This window comes from Lepidochelys kempii, chromosome 14 (assembly GCF_965140265.1).
Source record: "Lepidochelys kempii isolate rLepKem1 chromosome 14, rLepKem1.hap2, whole genome shotgun sequence".
Classification (NCBI taxonomy): domain Eukaryota; kingdom Metazoa; phylum Chordata; order Testudines; family Cheloniidae; genus Lepidochelys; species Lepidochelys kempii.
The window spans coordinates 11,284-35,396 of NC_133269.1; the positions used below are offsets into that span (position 1 = coordinate 11,284).

Consider the following 24,113-nt stretch of genomic DNA (forward strand, 5'->3'; position numbering starts at 1 on the left):
CAACGACCCCCTCATGGGCTGAGGAGGGAACCCATTGTTAAGATTTTGGCAGCTCATCACTGGATGAAGGTGCTATTAAATACGCTAGCAGAAGTCTAATGGGGGTCAGGTCTGAGACATCTAGGGCCTAGGAGCCTTTGACTGGCAGAGGATCCACCTGGTTTTTACAGTTTCTGTAGCCAGGCTGACGCTTCCTGTATGTTAGCCATGAGGCTGGGGTTGGGGGCCTACGTTGTTCAGAGATGGGGCTGCGGTCCGGGCTCCGATGAGGGGGCTGATTCCGGTCCACGCTCCCCCACAGAAACCACCCGAGGCCCCGCCCTTCAACCAAGTGAGCCCCACCCCTCTCCTCCCTCTCCCGTTGCTAGGGAAGTGAGGTCACACAGTTATGGCGGCTCAGGCCCGGAGACGCTGAGGAGATCCGTGACTCTGGGGAATCCGCGTCCATCCGACGGGGAGCGGCGCCGCCCGCTCCTCTCACTGGTTTCGAGCGGCAGGACTGGGGGCTGCAATGGTCACAGCAGTTGCCGGGCTCTGAATTGGCATCCGTGAAGCCGACTTGCGGGGGCAGAGCAGCCGAACTGGGCCGCTGCCATGGAGCTGAGAGTCGGGAACCGATACCGGCTGGGCCGGAAGATCGGGAGCGGTTCTTTCGGGGATATTTACCTAGGTAAGACGTGGACGTGGAGCCTTGTCCTGCAGGGTTCTGTCTCTGCGCTGCTTGGGCAGCTGCCTTGGGGCTCACGGGCCTATCGCGAGGGGTGAGGGCTCTTGGAAGAGTCTCACTGTGTTCTCCCGGGCTGGGATAGGGAGCAGGGGGTGGGGTGAGAGTCCGTTTATCCTCCGGTGCCGCCCGAGCTGTTCAGCTGCCAAAGAAATGCCCCCAAATCTCAGGAAGCTTCTTGTTGCCACATACGGAGGACGGACTAAATTCGCATTGAAGCATCACGTTCTAATTTAGACAGGGCTGACAGCCAGGTCTCCTGGATTCTGTGCTCATTTTTTGCTGATTTACTCCCTCTGTGACATTGGGCAAGCTGTTTTCATACTCTGTTCCACTGTCTTCCCATCTCTAAAACGGGATAAGGATACTGACTTACCATTTGAGGACTGCGTCAAGTGACTTGAAATAGATATCATGATAATTGCTATAGAGTTGATGAAATTGCTGTGATTTTGTCTACATTTCTGATTGGCCTATAAGAAATTAGCCAACTAATGATAATTAGGTCTTGGCAAAAAAAATCAAACCCTTTAAAAACCATTATAATGTAGTGGGCCTCTGTGACTTTTCATGCCTTGTGTATCTTACTTACCCAGTCTTGTCTTAAGTTCTTCAGGGCAGGGATTGTCTCTTCCTCTGTGTTCACACAGTACCTATCACGGTGGTTCCTTAGTTCTGACTTGGGCCTCTAGATTTTATTAATAATTTAAATCATAAGCAGACTTGAGAAATTGCATCTTTTTAAACACATTTTTAATGTGTTCTGAAAAAAAGGTCTCTGGATTTTTATCTTTGGAAGGCTATTCCAATTTCGATAAGCAGACACCTGTGCAAACATGCTACATATGGGATTTGTTTTCAAATTCTATGTGTAGCATGTTACCACAGATGTCTGCTTTCAAAAATTGGAATAGCCTTCCAAAGATGAGCCAGAAAAACTTACTTCCCTGCAACCACTGCTGGGAAACTGTAGCCACCTAGGTTAAAAAGAATATCACTGATTTGTGTGTGTATCAGCTGTATCTGTACACAAATTAATTTACTTTTCTACACTACAATATTTCTTATTGCAGTGGACAGCTGTTCGTCAGAACTAACTTCTAAACTAAAATCACTTGTTCACAGGCAGTGAATATTGATTATCCTTGAATAGAACACGTGAAATGAAATCTCCATGTTTCTAGCTGAAGGTCTGCAGTATATATAGACAGAGATCAGGATTCTATGGGTCTATTAATGTATTCATTTAGAAGGCTGAGGATGGTGGTATATGTTGCTACGCACATGTAATACCAGTGCTCCAGAATCTGCACTGGCTACCTATGGGTTTCTGGGTGGACTTTAAGATGCTGGTTTTGCGGGGCCTGCCTACCTAAGGCCTTGTCTACACTACAGGGGAAATTCAATCTAAGATACGCAATTTGAGTGAATAGTGTAACTCAAATCATCATAGCTTAGATCTACTTACTGCGGGGTCCACACTATGCGATGTTGACGGGAGATGCTCTCGATCCAGTGGAGTACAGGAGTCAATGGGAGAGTGATCTGTGAAGACCCACTAAATTGACCGCAGATGCATTGATCGCCACTCTCTGCCTCTCACCATGCAATACTGCCATAGCTAAGATCAGCAGAGGCATTTGAGTTGGAGTTCCCATAGTATATTCAGACCTGTAATTGTCCACTGTTGCAGTTCCATCTCTGGGGGTGATGGTAGAGGCAAGAGAGCAAGCCAGTGCTTGTCATCCCTATCTACACTAGAGCTTCTGCTGGTGGAGCTGAACAAGTGAAGTATTAGTCCTGTATTTGCTATCCTGGACAATCCCTTGGAGAGAGTTGTTTGCAGAATATCCTGCATGAGAGTGACCCCTTCTTTTGGTTCAGAACAACCAACTAGTTTGAGTTCACTGTTAGGGCATGCTGCTAACAAACATCATGTTTTGGCAGACATCTGGGGAGAGTTTCAGTTTGAAGGAATGAGGCTAATTATGTAGACTTTTTGGGGTGGGGGGAGAGAATCTGTCCCCACCCTCCCCCCAGGAGCTGTCATGTGATGTTTTTGTGAATAGCAATTCTTAGTTTTATTATGTGTGTGCATTCAGCTACCTGGTAGGGTGTCTAGAGCCTAGAATAGGTATTGTTTGTCTAAATGTTGAAATAGAAACAAATATGAGCTGAGTCTACACTGTTTTTCCTCCATGTTGGGAAAATAACATAGGACCTAATCACATCAGCCACACTATCAGAGGCTCGTTCACCTGCACATCTACCAATGTGATATATGCCATCATGTGCTGGCAATGCCCCTTCTGCCATGTACATTGGCCAAACCAGACATTCTCTATGCAAAAAAATAAATGGACACAAATCAGATGTCAAGAACACTTCAACCTCCCTGGTCACTCAATTACAGACCTAGAAGTCGCAATACTCCAACAAAAAAACTTCAAAAACAGACTCCGAGAAACTGCAGAATTGGAATTAATTTGCAAACTGGACACCATTAAATTAGGCTTGAATAAAGACTGGGAGTGGATGGGTCATTACACAAAGTAAAAACTATTTCACCATGCTAATTTTCCCCCTACTGTTACTCACACCTTCTTGTCAACTGTTTGAAATGGGCCATCCTGATTATCACTACAAAAATTTTTTTTCTCCCGCTGATAGTAGCCCACCTTATTTGATCAGTTTTGTTATAGATGGTATGGCAACACCCATTTTTTCATATTCTCTGTGTGTATATATATCTTCCTACTGTATTTTCCACTGCATGCATCCGATGAAGTAGGTTTTAACCCACAAAAATTTATGCCCAAATAAATTTGTTAGTCTCTAAGGTGCCACAAGTACTCCTTGTTCATTTTTTTAAAACTAGTTTCTTCTCACAATTGTGAAGCCAGTATGAATAGGGCATAACTTAGTCAAAACAACTTTTAAAATTATTTAAAACCTATTTCACTGTCTAACCAATAATGGCTTTTAATATTCACTCTGTAGATTTTAAGAATCCACCCAAATTTTAGATTGGGATTTTGATTTATTTCCCTGACTTATCCTCCTTCACTACAAATATAGGATGTGCTGGGAGGTTAGGGCCCTCTCAAATGACACTTTTTAGACAGGAGTCAGCAGTTCTTCCTCAGTGACTTTGTGCTTTCAGATTCTCTGCCTCATCCTTCAAACTGTAGGTGTTTAGAATCACATCAAGCTGGCTGTGTGGGACTTGCAGGCAGAATTTCAAAATCCAAAGCACTATCTGAAATAAAACAGTTTGAAGTGGGAATTTAAAAAGAACTAAGAGTTTAATATGCCTAAATCTTTTGAAATTGCCCCCTTGAAAGGAAAAGGGAAAAAAAAGTAGAATGGATTCTCAGATGGTATTTTAAATAGTCCCAAGAATGTACAGTATACAGCTAGAGAAGAATAACAAATTTAAAATAGATAGCTGTTCTAAAGTTTAATTCGCTAGACCAGTCTTTGGAGTCAAACCAGTATAAATGATGACAAAACTTGGCGCACTGTGTTTCAGGCTTGTGCATGGTGTTTGTCAGTTTGGCAACTCCTTATTCTAAGTCAAATGTTCACAACCCCATTACGTTTACTATTAAAAATAAAATTTTAAAATCTATACTACTGCTACGTTTGACCACAAACCATGAAGGCCACCCCAAAATTATTCTGGAAACTTTCTTTTCTTTAGAATTGTAATAAAATGCCTTGCAATTCCCTGATCACTGTCAGCAGTCACACTCCACCACTTGGGAAACACTGCTCTAGAGTATAACCATGTATCATTTAATTCTTACATCTAAATAGGACAGAATAAAACCAAACATTTTCACTGATGGATATAAACATTGAAAAGTATCTAGATTTAAAATGAGGGAACAGGGAAATAGGAATGCATAATTGTATGGGTTAAAAACATCACCTGCCTTTGTTTTTATTAAGTAAAATAAGGCCTTATAATGTAACACTCACTTTTCACTCTTTCAAAAACTGAAGTTGAGGTTTTTTTATACTGTCTCATTTATTGTCTGTCTTTAAGGTAATAGTTTATTTGGGTTTATACAAAGAGTGCCTATACAAGGCTCTTAGGTGCTCTTTATACAAGTTATGAGGAGAAATATTAAATAGCAGCTTAACATCATATCCAGCAGAACTCGATCCCGTACAAAACACTGTCTCCACATGGATCTCATCCCCATCAAATCCTATCCTTTGCAGCAGCTGATGGAAATATATTCATGTGGCATGCCCTGAAGGTTAGCAGACCAGGACTGTTTCTGACTAGGGTAAGAAAGAAGGCTATTTCTAGAGGTGATGATCCCTAACAGAGAATGCTTCACCACCAGTCCTCTCTTTCAAACTGAGTGATCTCCATCTGGAATGCTTTTACTGATTGCAGCTGTGGTGGTATGGTACAGGATGGGAGCTCACAAGAGCTTATGCTCAAATAAATTTGTTAGTCTCTAAGATGCCACAAGTACTCCTTTTCTTTTCTCTGATACAGTGGTTCTCATCCTGCGGGCCACCCGATTACCACACAGCTGCAGCCCAGCTGTGTGCTAAAAACTATTCAAAATTTGCCACTCTGGGCTAGCAGGATGCGGGGCCAGCTGAGGGGGAGAGGGCATTAGGCAGCCCAGCCCTGCTGGAGCACTATTGCCAACAGTGGGCCTGGTGAGTTCAGCAGCGGGGCATGGTGCGTGGCAGTGGGTCTTGGGGGGCGGAGGTCTCTAGGCAGTGAGGGGTTTGTGCGGGGTGCTGGGCAGCATAGGCCTGGGAACTAAGTGTGGGGGGGATGCTACAGCACCCCCAGGCTTTACTTGGGGCTCCACTCCTGACTCCCTGCACCCGGGGTCCTGGCTGCTGGCCCTGCACTCCCACTCTGTGGAAGTCTCTGGGTGGGAGGTGCTGGGCATAGGGGTCTGTGGGAGAGTTTAGCTGGAGGGGCACTGGGCATACAGATCTGTTGGGGGGGGAGGGGGTGTCTCTGGGCAGGGGAGCACTAACTTTAAGCGTGTGAGAGAAGACTGGTATTTCTCTCCTGCCCTCACTTCTCCCACAACATATAGTCCTCCCATCCCCCATTTCCAGGTCACCTTTCACTTCCTGTCCCCATTAAGTCATTAGCACTTTAGAAGAAAAGTGTGCACAAAAAAAGTTGATAAAATGGAGGAGGGCTATATCGCAGGAACCCCCTTGCTCAAATTTTGATTGCTAACATTACCCCATTGTACCATGAGCGATAGCAAATTTCAGGCCAATCTGAGCAAGCATATAGATTTTGAGCACTAAGAAGAATCATCCTTTCAGAAGACTTTTCTGTTTAATCTCAACTGTAGCAGAAGTCATGTTCTGCTGTAATATTGTATGAAATTAATTATCAACATCTGCTTTGCTATATCCAGATTCCCAGCAAAGGTTAATCCTGAAAACATAGGAGGCTCTGAGGAGGTATGGAGTGCTTATAGAATCATAGAATATCAGGGTTGGAAGGGACCTCTGGAAGTCATCTAGTCCAACCCCCTGCTCAAAGCAGGACCAATCCCCAATTTTTGCCCCAGATCCCTAAATGGCCCCCTCAAGGATTAAACTCACAACCCTGGGTTTAGCAGGCCAAAGCTCAAACCACTGAGCTATCCCTCCCCCCAATGAGTGGCCCATTCATCTCAATGAGATGTTCTCAGATGAATGGGAACACCCTGTGGACACAATTACAATTGAAACAATAATTCAGATGTGTGAACTGCACCATTCATCTGAGTGCTCTCATCCCACACCCAGTGCTATTTCTTTAAAACCAATTATATGCATCAAGCGTGCACATTCTTAGCTCCTTACCCAGGTCTTGGCACTGTATGCTTCATGCATGCTCCCAGCAGGCCTCTTCTCATCCCTCACTCCAACTCCAGAGTGACAGGTGACCCCCAGACCCCAGCACACCCACAGGAAGGAAGAATATAGGCTAACAGGTGCCCTCTACCCCGATCCCTTCCACCCACCTCCATGAAACCCCTTTTAGTGTGTCTCCCCTCCCACTCCCCCTGACCCCCACCACACATTTTCATTTATCCCCCTCCACTCACTGTAGCCCCAAACCCCTCCCTATGTCTTCACTCCCTAATTTCCCCTCCTTCCCAGGAGGCGTTCATTTGTGTAATTTATTTTCTTTTAAAAAATAGTTTTAGCACCTTCTGAATTTTCTGCTGTACTCTGATTAAATTTTTCCAAAACAAAAACCCTTAGACAGTCAAATTGTAGCAACATGCCAACTTTTTTCCCCCTTCAGATTTCTTCAGAGGTTCAGATTTGAACTCATAGTTAAGGCTACAATTTAATTATGGGTATTTTTAGTAAAAGTCATGGACAGGTCATGGGCAAGACTCAAAAAATCATCATAAATACCCCTGATTGAATCTTAGGGGAGGGTGCTGCCTGGCTAACCCTAACCCAGCCACACAGGCCACTACAGAAGTCGTCACAGAGGTCGCAGGAAGTCATGGAGTACGTGACTTCCATGACAAACATAGAGCCCTATTCTTAGTGCCAGAATGTTGCTCAATTTCAATGACTGTAAAATGTCCCCTTAAACTGTGCGGGTCCAGAACCATGGCTGGCTCACAGTTCTCTTGGGAAATCTGTCTGCTTCTGTGCAGCATAATCCATTTGGCATTTGAGCATTAGGCTCGTGCCTATCTGCAGAGCCAAAATCTTTTTTTGAATACTGTTTTCAATGTTTCTTCCTTAAAGAGTTAGTGGTTGTCATGCAGTAGCTGGGATAAATGTTGAGTGATTGAGTTCATTTGGCCAATGATCAAACCATGGCTTTGCAGAAAAGTTGGTAAAATCTGTCAGTCTTAAGCAAAGTTGTTTTGGGGGGTATATCTCAGGAACCCCTGTGATGGGTTTCCCCAGGGGTGCCCCCTAGAACTGGGGTACCACTGAGCACCCTGACCCACAAGCCTGGGTGCTTTCTCATACTGTACTGCTGTGACAAGCTGCAAAGCCCTCCAGCCTGCACTTTCACCAGCATTCACACAGGTAGGGACATACCCAGCTGCAGTTACACTCAGGCTTTCTAACCCCCAGCTTCCCAGCCCAGTACTCCAGAGCAGTACCATCTTGCCCTGGTCAAATCTGGCCGGTATATGGGTTTAATACCTGGTCCACCTCTCCCTCAATGTGGGGAGAACAATGCACACTTGTGGTAACCAAGCAGAGATTTTCCCCAAGCACTCCAATCAAAGCTCACTGGTTTATATTAAAACAAAAACAAGTTATTAACTACAAAAGATAGATTTTAAGTGATAGCAAATAGATCAAAGCAGATTACCTGGCAAATGAACAAAAAATGCTAAGTAAGATTAATATACTAAATAGATTGGATATAAATAGCAGATTCTCACCGTAACTGATGGTACAGGCAGACTTAAGAACATAAGAATGGCCCTACTGGGTCGGACCAAAGGTCCATCTAGCCCCGTATCCTATCTTCTGACAGTGGCCAGTGCCAGGTGTCCCAGAGGGAATGAACAGAACAGGTAATCAAGTGATCCATCCCCTGTTGCTCATTCCTAGCTTCTGGCAAACAGAGGCTAGGGACAGCATTCCTGCCCATCCTGGCTAATAGCCACTGATGGACCTATCCTCCATGAATTTATCTAGTTCTTTTTTGAACCCTGTTATGGTCTTGGCCTTCACAACATCGTCTGGCAAGGAGTTCCATAGGTCGACTGTGCATTGTGTGAAGAAATACTTTTGTTTTAAACCTGCTGTCTATTAATTTCATTTGGTGACCACTAGTTCTTGTGTCATGAGAAGCAGTAAACAACACTTCCTTATCTACTTTCTCTACACCAGTCATGATTTTATAGACCTCAATCATTTCTCCCCTTAGCCGTCTCTATTCCAAGCTGAAAAGTCCCAGTCTCATTAATCTCTCCTCATACAGCTGTTCCATAGCCCTAATAATTTTTGTTACCCTTTTCTGAACCTTTTCCAATTCCAATATATCTTTTTTTGAGACAGGACAACCACATCTACGCACAGTATTCAAGATGTGGGCATACTATGGATTTATATAGAGACAACATGATATTTTCTGTCCTATTTTCTGTGCCTTTCGTAATTATTCTCAGCATTCTGTTTGCTTTTTTGACTGCCGCTGCGCATTGAGTAGATGTTTTCAGAAAACTATCCACAGTGACTCAGAGATCTTTCTTGAGTGGTAACAGCTAATTTAGACCCCATCGTTTCATATGTATAGCTGGGATTATGCTTTCCAATATGCATTACTTTGCATTTATCAACATTAAATTTCATCTGCCAGATTGTTGCCCAGTCACCCAGTTTTGAGAGATCCTTTTGTAGCTCTTCGCAGTCTGCCTGGGTTTTAACTATCTTCAGTATTTTTGTAACATCTGAAAATTTTGCCACCTCACTGTTTACCCCTTTTTCCAGATCATTTATGAATATGTTGAATAGGACTGGTCCCAGAACAGACCCTAAGGGACACCACTATTTACCTCTCTCCATTCTGAAAACTGACAATTTATACCTACCTTTTGTTTCCTATCTTTTAACCAGTTACAAGTCCACGAGAGCACCTCCCCCCTTATCCTGTGGCAGCTTACTTTGCGTAAGAGCCTGTGGTGAGGGACCTTGTCAAAGGCTTTCTGAACATCTAAGTACATTATATCCAATGGATTCCCTTGATCCACATGCTTGTTGACCCCCTCAAAGAATTCTATAGATTGGTGAGGCATGATTTCCCTTTACTAAAACAATGTTGACTCTTCCTCAACAAATTATGTTCATCTATATGTGTGACAATATTGTTCTTTATTGTAGTTTCAACCAGTTTGCCTGGTACTGAAGTCAGGCTTACAGGCCTGTAATTGCCGGGATCGCCTCTGGAGTCCTTTTTAAAAATTGGCATCACACTAGCTATCCTCCCGTCATCTGGTACAGAAGCTGATTTAAAAGATTATATATCATAGTTAGTAGATCTGCAATTTCACATTTGAGTTCCTTCAGAACTCTTGGGTGAATACCATCTGGTCCTGGTGACTTATTGCTGTTTAATTTATCAGTTTGTTCCAAAACCTCTTCTAATGATACCTCAGTTTGGGACAGTTTCTCAGATCTGTCATCTAAAAAGAATGGCTCAGGTTTGGGAATCTCCCTCACATCCTTAGCTGTGAAGACCGATGCAAATAATTCATTTAGTTTCTCCACAACGGCCTTACCGTCCTTGAGTGCTCCTTTAGCTCCTCGATCGTCCAGTGGCCGCACTGGTTGTTTAGCAGGGTTCCTGCTTCTGATGTACTTAAAATAAATTTTGCTATTACGTTTTGAGACTTGTAGATTAAGGCACAAGCTACACTTGCTTTGCAGCTTGGAATCCCCAGGTGTTTCATAGACAGGCTAGAAATCCCTTCACCCTGGGTCCAGCACAGGGTGGATAAAAATCAATTATTTAAAAATTAAAAAAAAAAAAATCGGATTTTTTGATAAAATGCTTTTTGAGGAAAAAAACCTGTCTAAAGATAGTTTTAATTAAGGTACATTATAGCTCAAAGATATCTCATCATGCAATTGAGATTATAAATTCTAATTCTATGGTATGAGACAATATATTCATGTAATGCTTAAGAAAAGCTTTGTAAATGAGTTCCAATAGTTCATGGATTAGGGACCCAATTTTATGGGGTTCCGGGGGCTTCTGTATAGATTATTTAGGTCAAATCTTTCTTATCTACCCAATGGGACTCAGTGCTCAGTCTAGAAGATACCATCAGAAATGCTTAGTTTTGTAGTTTTCAAACTGTGGATTTGTGTCTCCAGAGATAATATGCTTGTTAATGGCAAAAATATTTTAAAATAAATAAATACTATATAGAGGTGAGAAATAGTTAAATAAAACAATTTAAATGTCTGTCTGGTGATGTTCTCCTCCTAATACAGCATGGTGAGAAAATCCTCCAAATATTAATGATTAACCTGTTTGAATTGTAGATATTTATGAAGTCATTGGGAGGTGAACTATCTGCTTCAATTACCTTTGGTAAATGAAATAACCAAACAATCATTCATTTTCTGATATAGCTGTAAAACTAATCTGAAAAGTTTTCAAAATAAATCACTTTAAAAATGTATAGTGTGTACCTTCTAAAAATGAAACCTACATCTATCTCTTAGTGGGAAGAAGACGTATTAAGGTTATAACAACCAACAATAATGTACTTTTATGTAGAAATCCAGGATTAAATAGAGTCTTCCTGACTAGTGATTTAAATCATGATTTAAACCAATTTGGTTTAAACCAAATCCACCCTGGTCCAGCACTTCCCCCAGTTCAGTCTTCGTTCCAGAGGTGTTTCCAGGAGTCAGCTTGTGTGGGGAGTGAAGAACCATGGATGATGTCACTCCCTGCCTTATATAGCTTTAGCATATGGTGGGAGCCCTTTGTTTCAAAACCTGGTTCCCAGACTGGTTTGTGGAAAAATACTGACATCCCAAGATGGCTTCCAGTGGCCTGGTCACATGTCCTTGTAGCGTCACAGCAGCCAATACTTACAGGCTATCTGTAGCCTTCTCAGGAAGGCTCACCAGGTGGGATATAAGCTTCTCATAAGGTCTGCTGTTTTCCCTAATGGCTCATTGCCCTAAATAGGCCCAACCAAACCAGCTATGTAGACTGAAAGCATCTAGTGTAGTGGGTGTAACTTATGTGTAATTATTTGAAGTACAGATACATAGTATTTATAACTTCAGATACAAAAATGAGGCATGCATACAAATAGGATAATCATATTCAGCAAATCATAACTTTTCCAATGACACCTCACATGACTTATCTTGTACAAAATGCATCATAATTATGCCATAACTATATTATAATAATATTACTAGGACAAATATGGGGTGCAGTCACACCTCCATGTCAGATGACCCCAAATTTGGATCACCAACCCTGTCCCACACCCCATGAGGGACTCCAAATTTCAAGGCAGTCCAAGTAACCATATGGATTTTTAAGCACTTAGAAGCGTCAATATTTAAACAAAATGGAACTCTTGACCTTACCTATAGGAAAACTGGCACTCTACTGTAGTATTGAGAATATAGGCAAGCCAAAGCGTACACTCTCCATTCAAGTGAAGTCCGAGATCATAGAATCATAGAATATCAGGGTTGGAAGGGACCCCAGAAGGTCATCTAGTCCAACCCCCTGCTCGAAGCAGGACCAATTCCCAGTTAAATCATCCCAGCCAGGGCTTTGTCAAGCCTGACCTTAAAAACCTCTAAGGAAGGAGATTCTACCACCTCCCTAGGTAACGCATTCACGTGTTTCACCACCCTCTTAGTGAAAAAGTTTTTCCTAATATCCAACCTAAATCTCCCCCACTGCAACTTGAGACCATTACTCCTTGTTCTGTCATCTGCTACCATTGAGAACAGTCTAGAGCCATCCTCTTTGGAACCCCCTTTCAGGTAGTTGAAAGCAGCTATCAAATCCCCCCTCATTCTTCTCTTCTGCAGGCTAAACAATCCCAGCTCCCTCAGCCTCTCCTCATAACTCATGTGTTCCAGTCCCCTAATCATTTTTGTTGCCCTTCGCTGGACTCTCTCCAATTTCTCCACATCCTTCTTGAAGTGTGGGGCCCAAAACTGGACACAGTACTCCAGATGAGGCCTCACTAATGTCGAATAGAGGGGAACGATCACGTCCCTCGATCTGCTCGCTATGCCCCTACTTCTACATCCCAAAATGCCATTGGCCTTCTTGGCAACAAGGGCACACTGCTGACTCATATCCAGCTTCTCGTCCACTGTCACCCCTAGGTCCTTTTCCGCAGAACTGCTGCCTAGCCATTCGGTCCCTAGTCTGTAGCTGTGCATTGGGTTCTTCCGTCCTAAGTGCAGGACCCTGCACTTATCCTTATTGAACCTCATCAGATTTCTTTTGGCCCAATCCTCCAATTTGTCTAGGTCCTTCTGTATCCTATCTCTCCCCTCCAGCGTATCTACCACTCCTCCCAGTTTAGTATCATCCGCAAATTTGCTGAGAGTGCAATCCACACCATCCTCCAGATCATTTATGAAGATATTGAACAAAACCGGCCCCAGGACCGACCCTTGGGGTACTCCACTTGATACCGGCTGCCAACTAGATATGGAGCCATTGATCACTACCCGTTGAGCCCGACAATCTAGCCAGCTTTCTACCCACCTTATAGTGCATTCATCCAGCCCATACTTCCTTAACTTGCTGACAAGAATACTGTGGGAGACCGTGTCAAAAGCTTTGCTAAAGTCAAGAAACAAGATGGATGGATGGAGATGGATTAGAAGACCACATAACAGAGAAGTTCCTTTTGTTCCTACCCACACAAATAGTGCCAAAGACGGGACTCATTCTAGGGATAAAACCTAGTTAGAGAACACCAGGGAGAAACTCAGATCAAGAAACAGGTCCAGTCAATTCTTAAAGTAATCAGTCTGACTGCAACTGAGTCAGCATTTACTCAGAGATAGGCCTAGGTGGCAAGATATCTCCCTTTTTAGATACGCAGTTCTAACTGACTTCTCAACATTGGTTATGAGAGTGCAATATGGATACTCTCGGGAGCTCCAGACTCCTCCACATCCCTTCGTCTCCTTTCCAGGCTTGAGGGAAAAGAGAAACCATTCTAAAAGCCAAACCATTCTAAAAGAGATCTTGTACCTCCTGGAACTAGGGTTACTGGAGTCTGTCCACAAGAAGGGCTCTCCTTGCAGTTTTTTCATAGTAAGAAAGATTTGGAGGAGTCCTAGCTGTCCTCAACCTTAAGAATCTGAACAAATTAATAAAGAAGATTAAACTCAGAATAGAAATTCTAGTTTCCACTCTGTTCAGTCTCTTCAAGAGATGAGATCAGTGGACCTGGGAGTTTCTCTGCTTCAACTGTAGGAACCTTTACTAGCAATACAAAACATTGCCTTCAGATCTGTTTCCCGTGCCCACCCCTGCAGATCTTTTATTGATAGTTACAATAGCCAAGCTAAGTTCAGTTATACCTGAGCTCACTTACACAACTGTTCAAACAGTGGCATTTTATCAGCATAATCCCAAGGAACCTTTCAGGAGTTAACCTCAGAAAATCTTCTCCATGCTTCCTGCACATGGGTTCTCAATAAACACAGAAGATCGCTGAACCCCTCACAGAGAACCTTCTGCCTAAGGGGCAAGATAGAAACTTGGAAAGCCAGAGTCTTTCTGAAACAGGAAAGAAGGTTCAACAAGCTTCAGATGCTGCTCTCAGAGGTGTATCAGAACTGTGTCTACAGTTCTGTGGTGTTTTGGTCTCATGTATGTAGAGTGTGTACTCTATAGGCCTGACTGCACATGAGTGCTTCAGCGATTCCTCTTAGAGACTTTTGACCATTCCCAGCCTGAGATGTCACTGTGAAAGTGAAGACACCAGCCAGATTTACTTAGTCAGTTACTTAGTAGAAATAGGAACCCCAGGTGATTCATAGCTTCTAAGGCCAGAAGCAATCAATGTGATCATCTCGTCTGATCTCCTGTATAGCACAGTCCATAGAATTTGCCCCCAAATAATTCCTAGAACATATCTTTTAGGAAAAATTCAGTTCTGATTTAAACATTGTTAATGATGCAGAATCTACCACAACCCTTGGTACGGTTTGATGGTTAATTACTCTCACTGTTAAAAATGTATGCCTCATTTCCCGTTTGAATTTATTTAGCTTCAGCTTCCAGCCATTGGTCATGTTATACCTTTCTCTGGTAGATTGAAGAGCCCATTATTAAATATTTGTTCTCCATGTAAGTACTTACAGATCGTAATCAAGTCACCCCTTAACCTTTTCTTTAAACTAAATAAATTGAACTCCTTGAGTCTGTCATAAGGCATGTTTTCTAATCCTTTAATCATACTTGTGGCTCTTCTCTGAACCCTCTCCAATTTACCAACATGCTTCTTGAATTATGGGCACCAGAACTGGACGCAGTATTGCAGCAGCAGTCACACCAGTGCCAAATACAGAGGTAACATAATCTCCCTACTCCTACTCAAAATTCCCCCGTTTATGCATCCCAGGATTGCAATAACTCTTTTGGCCACAGCTTGACACTGGAAGCTCATGTTCCAGCTGATTATCCACCACAATCCCAACATTTTTTTCTGAGCCACAGCTTCCTAGGGCAGTGTCCCCCATCCTGTAAATATGGCCTCCATTCGTCCTTCCTTTGTACATTTACATTTACCCATGTTAAAATGCATATTTGTTTGCTTGTAGTTAGTTTACCAGGCAATCTAGATCCCTCTGAATCAGTGACCTGTCTTCATTATTTACCACTTCCCCAGTAATTTTATATGATGGTAGGATCACAATCCAGGACCTGAAATTTTGTTTATGGGTGCCAGCCGTTCAGGACAGGGGAGCATGATTGGGTCATTGCAATACATAGGAAATGTGAAGGGGTTCAGAGACCAGTTCTAGAACAACTACTTCTGAGAGATAAGAGATCAGGCTGGTTCTCCTAGACTTACAGGATTATGTCTTGGTTTGATCAGACAACACAACGGTAGCATACATAAATTTTCAAGTTCAGGTGTAAATGCCGAAGCAATATAGATGCCCTCCTAAATGGAAAGTTACCATGCCACCCTTAGGGCATAAACTGGATACTGAACACAAAAGTAGACTAGTTAAAGAAGGCAATTTAGAATAGTCACAGAACTAAGGAGTGTTCCAATTGTATTTAGGGAGCTAGGCCACGTCTGGGTGGATCTCACAGTGGCACACTTATCCAAAGTAATAGACTTAGTCATATTAATAAATTCCAGGGCCAAAAGAAACCATTGTCGTTATCTAATCTGACCTCTTGTGTAACAGCCCATAGAACTTCCCCAAAATAATTTCTAGAGCATATCTTTTAGACGAACATCCAGTGTTGTTTTAAAAATTGTCAGTGATAGAGAATCCACCACAACCCATGATGTGATTCCAGTGGTTAATTACTCTCATCCTTGCTACATCTGAAATGTCTCAAGTTGAGGGAAAGATCATGATCCAAAATAGAAAATGTATCACTTGATTATTTCCTTTATAACATGAATAAAAATTGATGATGATTTTGAAAAAAAAAATTGATGGATTTTTGAATTTTGTTTAAATTATAGTTTCTTTTTAAAAATAAAACTGTTCAAAATTAAATCTGAATTTATTATAAAATATGTTAGGGCCTAAATTTATCTTAAAACATTTAAATAAAAAAATGGGCTGAATCCATGAGCCTCTATCAAAATCTTTTTTATATAATTAAAGAGTAGATTTTTTTCCACATAACTTTTGAGGTTAAGCTTTATAAATATGGCACAGTAGGTCACATACTGTATTAAGGTCTTGTTTTGTTTAATAACAAGAAACTGTATATGTTCTTTTGCTTGTTTAAATTCCTCTTATACTAATGCATCTTGACACAAATCATGTGCAAAAACTTAATTATCTAGTAAATAAGCAATATATCATTTATCATTTTCTAACATACTAAAATATACAATTAATAAGAATCTGAAAATATTAAAATATATAATTGCTTAAATAAATGTACATAAGTGTACCTTCTTTGGTAGCAAAAATATGTACCAAATATAGTTTAAATGGGTGATTGAGTTGTAAATAAACACGTTTTAGTGGTTATATCAACCAATAAGAATGCACCTTTCTTTAGAAAATTATGTACCTAAAGGAAACTTGATTGCAATCAATTATTTAAACTGAGGCTTTCCACTTGGTGATTTAAATCATGTATTTAAGTAGTCTTGATTTAAATCAATCCACCCCATTCCCTTCTGTGACTGGCCACTTCCCCCAGTCATCAACAGCTGCTCTAGGTGTAGATTAAGATCTCTTCAGGCTGCTCTTGCAGGATGGGACCTCAGCAGATGAGAAAGATTTGACTTTTAGTATGTAAATTAATGAGTTTATGACTGTGTATTTTATGATGAATACACAGAATATAATTGAGCTGACCTTATTTTCAACAGAGAAAGCTGTACAACTTATTTTCCTGTAGTGTAAGTCCCCTATGGGCACTCACGGTATGTCTACACTGCATTTAGACACCCATGGCTGGCACATACCAGCTGACTTGGGCTCATAGGTCTAGGCCTAAGGGGCTGTATAATTGCAGTGTAGATGTTTGGGCTCAAGCTGTAGCCTATGCCCTGGGACTCTCCCACCTCTCAGGGCCTTAGAGCCTGGGCTCTAGCCTGAGCCCAAACATCTGCACTGCAGTTAAACAGCCCTTTAGCCCAGCCCCATAAGCCCAAGTCAGCTGATGTGGTCCAGCTGCATGTTTTTAGTACATACCCTCAGAGAACTGAAAATTAACTTAGTAGATTTCCTTTCTAGAAATAACTTCTCCCCAAGTCCAAGACACACTTCTTTGGGTATGTCTGCACTGTAGTGTAAGCCCAGGGTTAGTAGAACTCTAGTTAGCAGACCCTAGGCTTGTTAATTTAGGGCTTGAATGTTTACACTAATTTGTAACCCCAGGTTAGCAATTGTTGAACTCTGGGTCCCTGACTTGGGCTCCAGTGTCTACACTGCATTATGCGGTCCCAAGTCCAACCACTCATATTCCAGGCTTTCTAGTCCCCTCCCAAAATGTGGCTGCTCTTGCCCACTGTTCATGGTGCAGCGTGGGAACACTTGACTGTCCATGGGGCAAAGAAAACCAGCCCGTGGGATTGTAGAATACTTTTGGTGGACTCCAAGCATGAGTCCAATGGGCCTGTGGCTACACTGCAAAGTAATAAGGCTTGAATCCTGGTCCCCGTTTGACTCGGGCTCGGACCCTTCATCCCTGTGGGGATCCTGGGACAAAACCCTAGGTTAGTGTGATTTGTGTGTAGATGGAAGGGGGATTAGGGTTGAGCCTGAGTTCAAACCCTGGGCTGACGTTGCAGTATAGACATATTCTTTGCCGTTAGTAGTTATCTACCTTTCAGCTGTGGTTTTCGTCCTGCTTTACTCATTGTTGCACCTAGACATCTAGTTGGCTAAAATGTATTTTTCAGGCTATGTCTACACTACAACTTACTTCAGTATAACTTACATTCACACCCTTGAGCAATGTAAGTTACACCAACCTAAGCACTGGTGTGAACAGTGCTATGTCAGCAGGGGAGCTTCTCCTACCGACATAGCTACTGCCTCTCGCGGAGGCAGGAGTTAAGACAAAGGGAGAGCTCTCTTCCATCAGCTTAGAGCATCTTCACCAGAAGCAGTACAGCGGTGCAGCTGCTTTAGTGTACATATAGCCTCAGTATCCAGTCATCAGGAAGGACTTTCCATTCATATAGGGACTTAGCCATGCTGGTCAGTGCTTTTTTTTTTTTTTTTAAACTGATTCGGCACTAGTGTTGACTGTGGGGGCCTCAAGATAACTTCAGCTGATCCAACATACTAATTTCAATTTTTCTTTGATTGGGACAGATTACGAGCATACCACTCCATTGTTCGGTGCCCTGTACTGGCTTTCCATCAAATTGCTGATCTGCTTTTGCAGATCCTGATGGTTCACCTCTAAGTTCTAACTTGTCTAGAAACTGCCTTTATTTCCATCAGTGAAACAAAGCCATTGTAGATTACAGAACTTGAGGTATAACTTTCAGTCCCAGTAAGGAAAGGAAGGACTTTGACCTGTGGAACTCTATCACCAGAAATCAAGATAAGCTTTTTACCTGTTCAGAACACAGTTCAGGTCCATCTTCTAGAGAGTTGGCTACAAATTAGATGGTGATATTTATTCTTAATTCTAGAATGGTTCATAGAAATATATCTTAACCCAAAGGAGGAACAGAGAAGATGGTTCATAATCAGATAAGTTTTCATTTTAACCTGTATTGTCATGTACAGTAGCAGCATGAGGTATAAATCTGTATATACCTAAAACATTAATGAATGATGTATAGACCACAAATAATGGGACTTTTGAAACATGCAGTTTACACTCTAAAGAAGACTTACACCCACTTGTAGACTTTAATGTAGCACAGCAACCTTTGACTTCGTAGCCTTCAATATCTAATGCATATTGGCTTTAAACCAGTGTTATGTAGGTTTCAGTATCTTTCAACTATCTAAATTTAATGGTAAACGGGAAATATTTTGGCGCTTAAAGATACAATTAGTGATACTTACTTTTCCATATTTTCCTGCCATGACAATCTTGAGTTCTTAATCAAAAATATAAGTAGAGAATATTAGAGAGCTAAATTTAAAAAAATAAAGTTAATTGATCTGTCACAGTTCAGGGCAAAAGTGCACCATTATTGATACTCATGCTTCCAGCTCCCCAGCTGTTGCCTATCTTGGGAGGAGAGCCACATCCCTCTCCTTTCTGACCAGAGTATTTTCTGGGTTGCACAGTGTGACATTATCTGCTTAAAATATGACCATATAGATCATTGTTGCAACCACTGTTATATATTTGCAACAAATCTTGTACAAAGGTTGTCAAGTAAGGTGTCTCTGGACAGGTTATGACTCGCTGAATATAATTATGTTATTTGTATGCATGTATCATTTTTGTATTTGAAGTTATGAGTATTGGCTCTATACCTGGATTTCAAATGTTTGCTCCTGAGGTAACGCCCACAAGGTAAATAGCTTGCACATCTTGAAGGGACCATTCAAATTAAGTGGCTCATCAAAAGGACACTTAACTCACAATGGAAGACGCTTATCTACACTGAATGGATTGTCCTGTGAATGTTCTGTCTGGGCTATAGGTAATGGCTTCCCACTATGTCTCAGGGCATGTCTATACTGGCAGAGTTGCAGTGCCGCTCAGAGAGCGCTGAAGGGAACCACTGTTGTGTGTTCACACTGTCAGCTGCCTGCGCAATAGTGTGTTCACACTTGCAGCACTTGCAGTGGTATTTGGAGCATTGCATTCTGGGGAGCTATCCCATAGAGCATTTCTTCCTCTTCTGCTGCTAAGAGTTGTGGGAAGATGGAGGGGGTCGCGGGGCATCCTGGGTCCTGTCCCAATGCCCCGTGATGCATTGCTTTGCATCCCAGCAATCCCTGTGCTTCCATCCACAGTTAGCGCCATCTTTCAGTGGTTTGTGTACTGCGCGCCCAACCTCTTCAGGAATTGCAGGAATGGATCCCGAACTGTTGACCAGTATGCTGCTCATTCTGACCAACACATCACGATTGGCAGTGGAGTTATTCCTTAAACTACAGAGGCAAGAGGAGTGCGAGCGACATTGATCTCACCACGCGTACTAGCTACGACATGAGAATGCTTGTGGCTTTCACATAGGTGCTGACCACAGTGGAACACTGCTTTTGGGCTTGGGAAATAAGGACTGCCTGGTGAGATCACATTGTGATGCATGTCTGGGATGACGAGCAGTGGCTGCAGAACTTTTGGATGAGGAATGCTGCATTCATGGGACTGTATGATGAGCTTGCCCCCGGCCTGCGGCGCAAGGACAGGAGAATGAGAGCTACCGTGCCATTGGATAAGCACATGGCGATTGCACTGTGGAAGCTCGTTACTCCAGATGCTACCGATCGGTCGCTAACCAGTTCGGAGTGGGAAGGTCGACTGTTGGACTCATGTTGAAGGAAGTGTGCAGGGCCATTAATTGCATCCTGCTCCAAAAGACCATGACATTGTGGATGGCTTTGCACAAATGGGCTTTCCTAACTGTGGAGGGGTGATAGATAGCATGCATATTCCAATTCTGGCACCAGACCACCTAGCCACTGAGTACATTAATCGCAAGGGGTATTTCTCAGTGGTTCTCCAGGCACTTGTGGATCACCGTGGGCTTTTCACAGACATTAACGCAGGCTGGTCCAGAAAGGTGCATGACGCAAGCATCTTTTAGGGACTTTCTTTGTAGACCAGAAGATCACCGTAGGGGAAGTTGAAATGCCCATTGTGATCCTGGGAGACCCTGCCTACCCCTTAATGCCGTGGCTTATGAAGCCATACAGGGGGCAACTTGACAGCAGCAAGGAGCAGTTCAACAACAGGCTGAACAAGTGCAGAATGATTGTTGAGTGTACTTTTGGCCATTTAAAGGCCTGCTGGCGCTGTCTCTATGGGAAGCTGGACCTGGCCAATGACAATATTCCTATGCTTATAGCCGTGTGCTGTACGCTCCATAATTGTGAAGGGAAGGATGAAAGCTTCACTCAGGGCTCAACTGCAGAGACTCAGAGCCTGGAGGCTGAGTTTGAACAGCTAGATACCAGGGCTATTAGAGGGGCGCAGCGCAGGGCCATAAGGATTAGGGATGTCTTGAGGCAGCAATTTGAAGCTGAAAGCCACTAATATTTGTTGCTGTGGTCGTGAGTGCAATGCTTGTAATGCTAAGAGGTGATTGTCATTGGTGCAGACAATGTGGAGAAAGAAGTGGTTCAGGACTATTTAGAAAAGCTGGATGAGCACAAGTCCATGGGGCCGGATGCAAGGGTGCTAAAGGAGTGGGCGGATGTGATTGCGGAGCCATTGGCCATTATCTTTGAAAACTCATGACGATCGGGCGAGGTCCCAGATGACTGGAAAAAGGCTAATGTAGTGCCCATCTTTAAAAAAGGGAAGGAGGAGGATCCTGGGAACTACAGGCTAGTCAGCCTCACCTCAGTCCCTTGAAAAATCATGGAGCAGGTTCTCAAAGAATCCATTTTGAAGCACTTTGAGGAGAGGAAAGTGATCAGGAACAGTCAGCATGGATTCACCAAGGGCAAGTCATGCCTGACTAACCTAATTGCTTTCTACAATGAGATAACTGGCTCTGTGGATGAGGGGAAAGCAGTGAGCATGTTATTCCTTGACTTTAGCAAAGCTTTTGATTTAGTCTCCCACAATATTCTTGCCAGCAAGTTAAAGTAGTATGAGCTGGATGAATGGACTATAAGGTGGATAGAAAGCTGGCTAGATTGTCGGGCTCAACGGGTAGTGATCAATGGCTCCATGTCTAATTGGCAGCCGGTAATGATCTGGAGGATGGCGTGGATTGCACCCTCAGCAAGTTTGCAGATGATACTAAAGTGGGAGGAGTGGTAGATACGCTGGAGGGTAGGGATAGGATACAGAGGGACCTAGACAAATTAGAGTATTGGGCCAAAAGAAATCTGATGAGGTTCAATAAGGACAAGTGCAGAGTCCTGCATTTAGGAAGGAAGAATCCGATGCACTGCTACAGACTAGGGACAGAGTGGCTAGGCAGCAGTTCTGCAGAAAAGGACAGGGGCGGTGGATGAGAAGCTGGATATGAGTCAATAGTGTGTTCAGGCTAACAGCAATTTGGGCTGTATAAGTAGGAGCATTGCCAGCAGTTTGAGGGACATGATCATTCCCCTCTATTCGGCATTGGTGAGGCCTCATCTGGAGTACTGTGTCCAGTTTTGGGCCCCATACTACAAGAAGGATGTGGAAAAATTGGAAAGAGTCCAGCGGAGGACAACAAAAATGACTGGAACACATGACTTATGAGGAGAGGCTGTGGGAACTGGGATTATTTAGTTTGCAGAAGAGAAGAATGAGGGGGGATTTGATAGCTGCTTTCAACTACCTGAAAGGGGTTCCAAAGTTGATAGATCTAGACTGTTCTCAGTGGTATCAGATGACAGAACAAGGAGTAATGGTCTCAAGTTGCAGTGGGGGAGGTTTATGTTATGTTATGAGGTGGTGGAATCTCCTTCCCTAGAAGTTTTTAAGGTCAGGCTTGACAAAGCCCTGGCTGGGATGATTTAGTCGGGGATCGGTCCTGCTTTGAACAGGGGGTTGGACTAGATGACCTCCTGTCCCTTCCAACCCTGATATTCTATGATTCAGTGATCACGCAAAAAGTCCTCCTTAGTTCTTCGTGGCCGCTTTCTAATTATGCGCAGCCGTTCAGCTGCCGGTAACGAAAGAGGGAGGCAGGGCTCCCAAGCTCATCTCTGTGAAGTTTAAACGCAACGTTTTACAGAAGCAGTATTGTTTGCAACACACACAGCACTGATTCAGTGATTTAAAACACAGCCCGTACTCTCACACCTGTCACTAACTGGCTGACCCCAGGCAAGCACACATGAGCCACAAGACCCCCAAAATGATGAGTAGCCGCAGCCGTAAGGTAAATCACGCTTCCCGGACCCTTGTGTACACTGGGCACTTGGCTCTTGGGGGAGCCAGCACAGTAGGGGGGGGCCTGATAATCATTCCTATCCCCACACTTACCACAGGATGTGATCATTATGGAAGATATCTTGCTGCTGAGGGTCAGCAGCGGATTGCTCAGTATCTCCATGAGAGTTTCCTGGAGATCTCTGAGGCAGATTCACGTGAAGTGAGGGAGTCAATCAGCAGCCTGTTCCGCTGCTCAGACTAGGCATGCGGTGGGAGACAAGCCTGCTTTCTGCAAACCACCTGCCCCCAACAACTTGCTTCAGCAATTCCCAAAATCAAATCCACTTACCAGGGGCCTCCTCTCCTGTTGCACTTCGCCAGCATCCAACACCTGTGACTGTCTAGCCTCCTCTGGGGTAAAAAAGAGCTCCTGGATGCATGCATCTGACCTCGGAGTCATGCTCTGCCTCTGGGTCACCCTCCACATCCTCGTCCAAGATTTCCTCCTCCTGGCTCGGTCCGCTCTCGACTGGCATGCAAGCCACTGAAGTATCCACAGTGGTCTTCGGAAGTGGAGGTGGGGTCGCCGCCGAGTACTGCGTCCAGCTCTTTATAGAACCGGCAGCTCATGGACGCAGCAGCGTTTGCCTCCCATGCCTTGTGGTAGGTGTTCTGCAGCTCCTTCACTTTGACCGTGCATGGCAGTGTGTCCTGGTCATGGCCCCTTTCTGTCATGCATCGTGAAATCTGTCCATAGGTATCATCATTCCTACAGCTGGAGCACAGCTGGGACTGGACAGCCTCCTTTCCCCAAATGCTGATGAGGTCTAGCAGCTCGGCATTGCTCCATGTGGGGGATCGCCTGGTGCATGGAGCAGGCATAGCCATCTGAAAAGATGTGCTGAGACCACTGCATGCACCACCGAGCAAACAGGAAGGGGACCTACAAAATTCCAGAAGAATTTATGGGGTGGGGATGATGGTTGGTCACCTGAGGGCAGGGTAGTAGAGTTCAAACTGATGACCAGAGGCGAGAACAGGCATTGTGGACCACCTCCTGGAGGCCAGTTGCAGTGCTGTAATCAACCCCGGTGTCTACACTGGCATCGAGCGCTGTAGGCCTAGTGCAGAAAGCTGTATGCCTCTCGTTGGGGTGGTTTTTTTACAACGCTGGAACTGCGCGGTTTCTGCGCACTAAGTGGCTTGGCAGTGTGTACACCTTGG

General features: G+C 43.5%; 1 protein-coding gene across 3 annotated transcripts in view; it reads left to right on the forward strand.

The window, feature by feature from the left end:
* Nucleotides 1-368: 368 nt before the first annotated feature.
* CSNK1D (casein kinase 1 delta) overlaps nucleotides 369-24,113 on the forward strand; it is a 68,924-nt gene continuing 45,179 nt past the window's right edge. For 2 of the 3 annotated variants that reach the window (XM_073310934.1, XM_073310933.1), the window contains exon 1: nucleotides 369-670. In XM_073310934.1, coding sequence (XP_073167035.1) covers nucleotides 595-670 — 76 coding nt within the window. In that variant the 5' untranslated portion in view covers nucleotides 369-594. Of the gene's footprint in view, nucleotides 671-9,319; nucleotides 9,490-24,113 lie in introns of all 3 variants that reach the window. The other variant, XM_073310935.1, reaches the window with a different exon arrangement.